General features: G+C 44.4%; 1 protein-coding gene across 3 annotated transcripts in view; it reads right to left on the reverse strand.

The window, feature by feature from the left end:
- Styxl1 (serine/threonine/tyrosine interacting like 1) overlaps positions 1-7,649 on the reverse strand; it is a 246,517-nt gene that overhangs the window by 27,293 nt on the left and 211,575 nt on the right. For all 3 annotated transcript variants that reach the window (XM_029563173.1, XM_017797962.2, XM_008832260.3), the window contains 2 exons: positions 2,745-2,848; positions 259-320 (listed from right to left, as the gene is read on the reverse strand). In XM_029563173.1, the coding sequence (XP_029419033.1) occupies positions 259-320; positions 2,745-2,847 (165 nt within the window). In that variant the 5' untranslated portion in view covers position 2,848. The remainder of the gene's footprint in view (positions 1-258; positions 321-2,744; positions 2,849-7,649) is intronic.

Genomic DNA, 7,649 nt, shown 5'->3' on the forward strand with positions numbered 1-7,649 from the left:
GATAAGCAAAGTAGACCCACCACCATGCTTAGAGCAAAGGCCCGAAGGACCAAGAGAGCAATATGTGAGGGACTTACCTCCTAGATTGTAGACGCCATTGACTGTAAGAGGCGCTGTCCATTTAATAATGGTAGTAACCAGAGGTGACCCCCGTGGGAGGGACACATGGGACTTATGCCCTTCCTGTGTCTCCCAGGAGGTTCCCACCCTTCTGCAAGACTACACTGTGCTCCACCCAACTCTGACTCAGTCCAATACCTTCTTCACTCGGCGGGCTGTGATCACGTGACTTTCGTCATATTCTCTTTTGGTTCGAACATCTGGGAAGGAAAAGGATTTAACTCAGAACTAGATTTGTAAAGGAACAGGGGATGAAATTAGAGTACTTAGATCCATCACCCACAGGTAGCTAGGGGATTTACTATCCATTTGAAACACAGCAGAGGACCCGAGTTCAGTTCTCAGCACCCACGTGGAGGTGAACTACCACCTGTAACTCCAGATCTCTCTCTCTCTGTCTCTGTCTCTGTCTCTCTCTCTCACGCACACACACACACACACACACACACACACACACACATACAGACACACATGTAATAAAATAAAACACAGTTGTGATTCTAGCATTTATAGTGGTGGGGGCTGAGGTAGGAGGATTGTGAGTTCAAAGCCAGCCTGGGCTACATAGTGAGACTGTCTCCAAATAAACGTATTTATTTATTTATTTATTTATTTACTTACTTATTTATTTGTGTGTATGCATGTCTTGGCATACATGTGGAGGTCAGGGGAAAACTTACTCATTTTTCTCCTTCCATTATGTGGGTCCCAAAGATTGAACTCAAGTTGCCAGCGTTGGCGGCAAGCACCTTTGCCCACTGAACCATCCTGCCACACCTTAATACATTGTTTTTGACTTCCTAGGTCTATGCCAGAATATTTAGTTTGAATAAGTTATTTACTTGCAGTGGGTATCCCAAAATTCACAGCTTTCAGTTTTGATTTTGCAATACATAAACCATGAGGCCCTATACTGAATGGATTATATCGAATACCAATCCGTAATCTGTATTTGCCTCCACTGATGTGGTTAATCCCTAAATACACATTGGCTACTCTTACATTTAGAACTACGGATATTGATCAGTCAGTAGAGTGCTTGCCTAGCACACATGAAGCCCTGGGTTCCATCCTCAGCACTGTATGGTGTGATGGCTCATGCCTATAATCCCAGCACTCATGAGGTGGAGAAAGGAGGATCAGAAATTCAAGACCACCCTTGGCTACACTGGGAGTTTGAGGTTAGCCTAGGATACATTAGACCCTGTCTTTAAAAAGTACATGCCAGGCATGGTGGCACACACATGCATACGTGTGTGTGGTGGCCCCATGCCTATAATCCCAGTACTCATGAGGTGGAGAAAGGAGGATCAGAAATTCAAGACTACCCTTGGCTACACTGGGAGTTTGAGGTTAGCCTAGGATACATTAGACCCTGTCTTTAAAAAAAAATACATGCCAGGCATGGTGGCACACACATGTACCCACATGTGTGCATGGATTTATGTGCACACATATGTGTGCTGAGGCTGAAGGCTGACATAGGTGTCTTCCTCAATAATTCCGTTTATTCTATCATCTGAGGCAGAGTCTCTCTGAACTTTGGGCTCTTTTTCAGCTAGTCTAGCTGGTCAGCTTGCTCTGTGGATCCCATCTCATCTCTGGAGAGCTGGGATTACAGGCCACAACCAGCTTTTACATGGAAGCTGGGGATCTGAACCCTGGTCTTCAGGATTATGTGACAAGTGATTTACCCTGAGCCATCTTCCCAGCCTAAAGGAGCATTTTGGACCAATCAACTCAACAGCTTTCTAAAGTCATTCATTTCCCCTCTGTAGGTGACTACTCTCAACATATCTGTTGGTATTTGTGTACACTGGTATTAGTGTGTGCTTGTGTTTGTGTATTTGTGTATGCTTGAGTGTGTTGTATGTATGTTTGTGTGTTTGTATTGGTGTGTTGGTATTTGTATGTTTGTGTGCTTGTGTGTTGGTGTGGATTTGTTTGTATTTGTTTTTATGTATTTGTGTGTGTTGGTATTTGTGTGTTTGTAGGTGTTTGTGTGTTTGTGTGTATTTGTTTGCATTTGTATATTTTGTCTGTGTTTGTGTATGTTTATGTGTTTGTGTTTCTGTGTTGGCATTTGTGTGTGCTTGTTTTTATGTATTTGTGTGTGGATGTTTGTGTGTGGGTGTGGATTTGTGTTTGTATGTGTATTTATGTATTTGTAGGTGTTTGTGTATTTGTGTTTGTGAGTTTGTATGTGCATATATTTGTGTTTGTTTTGTGTTTTTTGTTTGTGTGTGCTTGTTTTTATGTATTTGTGTGTAGATGTTTGTGTGCATACTGGTGTGGATTTGTGTTTGTTTTTATGTATTTGATGCATCTGTGTGTATTTGTGTTTATGTGTATTTGCATATTTGTGTTTGTATTTGTGTACCTGTGTGTGTTTATGCATGTGTTTGTTTTTTTGGTATTTATGTTGTGTGTGTCTGTTCTTATGTATCTGTGTGTGTTTTGTTTTTATATATTTGTGTGTAGATGTTTGTGTGTGTTGGCATGTTTTTGTGCTTGTGTTTTTACGTATGTGTATAGGTTTGTGTTTGTGTATGTTTACATATTTGTGTATGTTGGTATTTGTGTTTGTGTTTTTACGTATTTGTGTTGGTGTGTTTTGTACTTACCCAATAAACAGAGGTAGTTGGGTTCACTTAATCTGGACAGTTTTGAGACCTGATTCAAGATGTTATAGAGTTCTGTTGGTTCACAGAAGAGCAACTCAGCCATCCTATTGGGAAAAATCAACAATGTACAAATTTAACATCTTTCTATTTAAGATGAATAGCCAGAAATTGAGATACTTAACACATTTAAACTTAACTCTCTAAGAGATCAGGAAACTGAGGAGGGGGTTGCTGGAACTTTTGCTGCTTTTGAAGAGGACTCAAGTTCAATTCCTGGCACCCACATTATACAGTTCACAACCACCTGTAAACTCCAGCTCCCAGGGATCTGACACCATTTTCTGGCTTCTAAGGGCATTGTACTCATGTGCACATTCACACACACACACACACACACACACACACATAAAAATAAATCTTTTTCTGCTGGTTTTTTTTTTTTTTTTTGGAGATAGGGTCTCACAATGTAGCCCTCGCCAGGCTAGAACCCCCTATGTAGACCAGGCTGGCCTCAATCTCACAGAGATCTACATGCCTCTGCCTCCCAAGTGCTGGAATTAAAGGCATGTGCCACCATGCCTGGCCTAAAAATAAAATAAATTAAAAAAAATTTTTATTATGGTTTGAATCTGAAATGTCCCTGACAGGCTCATGTTTTGAAGTTCCTTTCCTAGCCAGGGTACTGTTTGGAACACTGTAGAACCTTTAAAAAGTTGGGCAGGGCTGACTGACACAGGTGACAGTAGTGGGCCTCTGAAGGTTATACCCACCGGATTCCTGCCTCTCCCTCTGTTTTCTGTTCCTCCTCCTGCCTCACTCTCTGCTTTCTGCTTCTCTGCGACGAGCACACACACTGCTGCTGCCAGAAACTGAGCTGCTCCAACATCATCATGGGTACATTGTGAGCCAAGATAAATCTCCCCTCCCTCAAGCTATTCCTTTTAGGTATTTTGATTACAGTGACCCAGAAACAATTAATACAAAGAGTAAGGGGCTGAGAGGATTGGTTGATAAAGAGCTTACCTCAGAAGCATGAGGACCTGGGGCTGGAGAGATGGCTCAGTGGTTAAGAGCACGCACTACTCTTCCAGAGGACTTGAGATGTGTTCCCAGCGCCCATGTCAGATGTTTTTTTTCTTTTTGTTGTGATAAAATACCATAACCAAAAGCAACTTATAGATCAAAGTGTTTATTTTTGTTTAGGGTTCCAGAGGGATAATAATAATTTTTATTTTTATTCAATAATAATGATTTTAAAAGATCATCATAGGGGCTGGAGAGACGGCTCAGCAGTTAAAAACACTGGCTGTTCTTCCAGAGGACTTCCATTCCCAGCATCCTCCTGGTGGCTAATAACTGTTCATAACTCCAGTTCCAGGGGATCCAACACCCTCTTCTGGCTTTTGTGGGCATTGTACACATGTACTATACTTACATACATGCTGGCAAAACACTCATAACACATAAAATAATAAAATATATAAAAAGATTATCACAGCTGAGTTTGTTGACACTTGACATTTCCTCATAGAAGGAGGGGCAGGTGGGTCACCTGAGTACCCAGCCACTCCTCACAACCAGTTTCATGCAATTCTGCCCTAATTGTACAGGACCTCAGGGAGGAACTAGACATGGGCTAGGAAGGAGGAGGGAAAGGGCAGTCATCTACACAGCCCTGACTTCGGAGGTAAAAAAAAAATCAGAGGCAGTGAGCAGACATCACATTCTTGGAAAGCCATGCTTGAAAAAGCAGATAGACAAGGGGCTGTGGAGATGGCTGCGGAGATGGCTGCATTGTTAAACTACTTGCCTAGCATGTGGAGCTAAGCTCAGATCTCCAGAACACATGTAAAATGCCAGGCGTGGTGGTGCACATCTTTAATCCCAGCACTTGGGAGGCAAAAGCAGGCAGATCTTTGTGACTTCGAGGCCAGCCTGGTCTACATAGTGAGTTCCAGGACAGCTGGGGCTACAGAGAGACCCTGTCTCAAAAAGACAAAAAACAAGAAAAAAGAAAAAAAGCCCAGCACAGTGGCTCATCCTGTTTTCCAGTGATGATGGGATGGGTGTTGGACATAGGCAGGTGCCTGATCTACTTGAAGTTTCCAGCCCAGTGAGAGACCTTGTCTCAAACAGAGGGTAGAAGGAGCTTGAGGAACAATATCTGCAGTTTGTCCTCTGACCTCCACAGGTTTGCTCTGCACGACATACAGAAAGAGAGAGTGAGAGACCTGAGTGACTCCATCTTGGATAAAACCTCTATAGGACTGACCCAGCCCTGGGCCCTGTTCCAAGAAAAACCACGATATTTGGAACAGATAGGGAACAACTCCCCCGCCAACAGTCAATTAACTGGGGACAGGAAAGCACTAAAAGTCCAACTATCTTTTCAGATTTCCTGAAGCCAGCAGTTTATGGTTTGGCACTGAGCTGCAACCAATCAGATGCTTGCCAGGCTGAAGACCCCCTACTCCCCTTCTTGCTGAACTTGCTGAACTAAACCTATAAAAAAAACCTCTGTCTCCCAAAGCAAGGGTCTCACATCTGAGATCCACTGAGTTGGTGACAGAATGGGCCCAAACTTAAGCTTGTAACAATAAAAGAACCCTTGTGTGTTTGCCTCAGTCAGCTCCTTGGTGGTGTTTGGGGTCTCGCAAACTGGGCACAACAAGAGAATGAGAGAGAGAAGGAAAAGAGGAAGGGAAGGAGGGAAGAGAGAGATGAGACAGATTCAATAATATGGATGTGTGCTTAGGAAAGACCCATGTGGGGTTGAAATTGCTGCTGGGTATTGGAGAGCTGGGAGCTGAAGTCTTGAGGAAGAAACTGGCTTTCCTAGGGCACTGTATGGGTAACTCAAGTGGAGCCTGTTTTGAGTAAGGTCACCCTCACCAGACACAATTTCTTCCCCACCTGCCCCTTGCTGGCCCACTTGTAGAACCCTTCTAGAAGGTAGCTTCCCCCACAGGAAGGTGCTATATGGGTCCATCGTGGCCAGGACTCAGGGTCCAAAGAGCAGCCCTATCAATAGTTGCCAGAGCCACCCTGGTACACATCAGACCTGCCCTACTTGGCATGGACTGGGAGGACCCTTACCATAATCCAAAGGGCTGCTCAGCATCCTCCTGTCTCCCCTCAGCTGCAGCTGCACCAAGATGTTCCTAACTTTCTCAGGTACCTAGCTCTCTCCTGTTCCCAAGAGAATAGAGTGCTCCTCCAGCCTCCCTCAGTCCTCCACCTCACCAGACTCCACCCATCTCAGTTTAGCAGTCACATCCTTGAACAGCAGTAAACTGACTGGGTCCCAACTCAGTGACAACTTCCTATCAACCTATGACTGTAACAGCAGAGGTGTGTGTGTGCATGTTGTATATTCCTCAGGAACCTTCCCCTTTTTTTGAGGCAGGGTCTTTCATTGGCCTGGAACTTTGCCATGTAGGTGAGGTGATCTGACCAGCAAGCTTCCAGGGACCTGTCTCCACTTCCCATCTCACTACTACTTGCAAGTGTGTGCCATGATGCCTGGCCTTTTACACTGGGTCTGGTATCAAAATTGGGTCCTCATGCTTTTTTTGAATTTTAAATTTATTTTTCTGTGTGATTTACCTGCATGTATGTAAGTGCACCTATGTGTGAAAGCCCATGAAGGCCAGAAGAGGGCAGCAGATGACTTGGAACTGGAGTTACAATTGTTAGCCTAGTGTGAGTGCTGGGAACTGGACCCAGCTCCTCCATAAGAGTAGTCAGTGATCTTAACCTCTGGGCTTCTCTGAAACCCCAAATTTTACTTATTTTTAAAAATATTTATGTGTATATGAGTGTGTCTATGTGTGGATTTGTGCACATGAATACAAGTGTAGGGAGGCTAGAAGAGGGAGTGGAATCCCCAGGAACTGGAGTTATGGGCAGTTGTGAGTTGTTTGAATGACAAATGGCCCCCAGAGGCTCATGGGTCTGAACTCTTGGTCCCCTGTTAGTGGTGCTGTTTGGGGAGGAACCTGTAGGACATGGAGCTTTGTTGGAGGAAGTCGTCACTGGGGGCAGGCTTTGAGGGTTGATAGCCTCACCCTGCTCCTGCCCCACCATATCTCCCACTTGCTGCTGTGCTGCCCTGCCATGATGGACTCTGTTTAAAAATATATATTTGTATTTTATGTGTATGAGTGTATTGCCTACCTGTACGTATTAAACATGCATGCAATACCTGAAGAGGCCAGAAGAGGGCATCCAATCCCCTGGAACTGGAGTTACAGATGATTGCAGGCCACTGTGTGGGTGCTGGGAACCAAATCTAGGTCCTCTGGAAGAAGAGACAGTGCTCTTAACTGCTGAGCCATCTCTCTAGCCCCAGTGATGAACTGTAGCCCCAGCTGGCCTGGAATTTGCTATGTAGACTGGATTGGCCTCCATCTCATAGAAATCCTCCTGCTTATGCCTCCCAAGTGCTGGGATTAAAGGCATGCATCACAGCACCTAGCTTTGTTGATAATCTTTTTTTGTTTGTGATTTTTAAATTTTATTTTTATTTTATGTGTATGTGTTTTGCCTATGTCTATGTAAATGCATGCAATGCCTACAGAGGCCAGAAGAGGGTATCAGATCCTCTGGAACTGCTTCTATAGATGGTTGTTAGCCACTGAACCCAGGTACTCTGCAAGAACAGTGAATACCCTTAACTGCTGAGCCTTCTCTCCAACCCCCTGTGATGATCTTTTGTAAGCAGGCCTAGCTGAACTCCTGAAATGGCATCTGTCTGGCTCCAAGGATAGTACTGTAGAAGACCAGGGCTACCATGCCAGCCCAGAGGATCCTGATGTAGTGTTGCCCTGTGGGGCCTCTTGCTTCTTGCTTTTCCCTATGTTGTTGCTGTGATTTGAATATGAAATGACCCCCCCCCCCCCCATG

The sequence above is a fragment of the Nannospalax galili genome, unplaced genomic scaffold (assembly GCF_000622305.1).
Source record: "Nannospalax galili isolate Female #2095 unplaced genomic scaffold, S.galili_v1.0 scaffold675, whole genome shotgun sequence".
Taxonomy (NCBI): Eukaryota; Metazoa; Chordata; class Mammalia; order Rodentia; family Spalacidae; genus Nannospalax; species Nannospalax galili.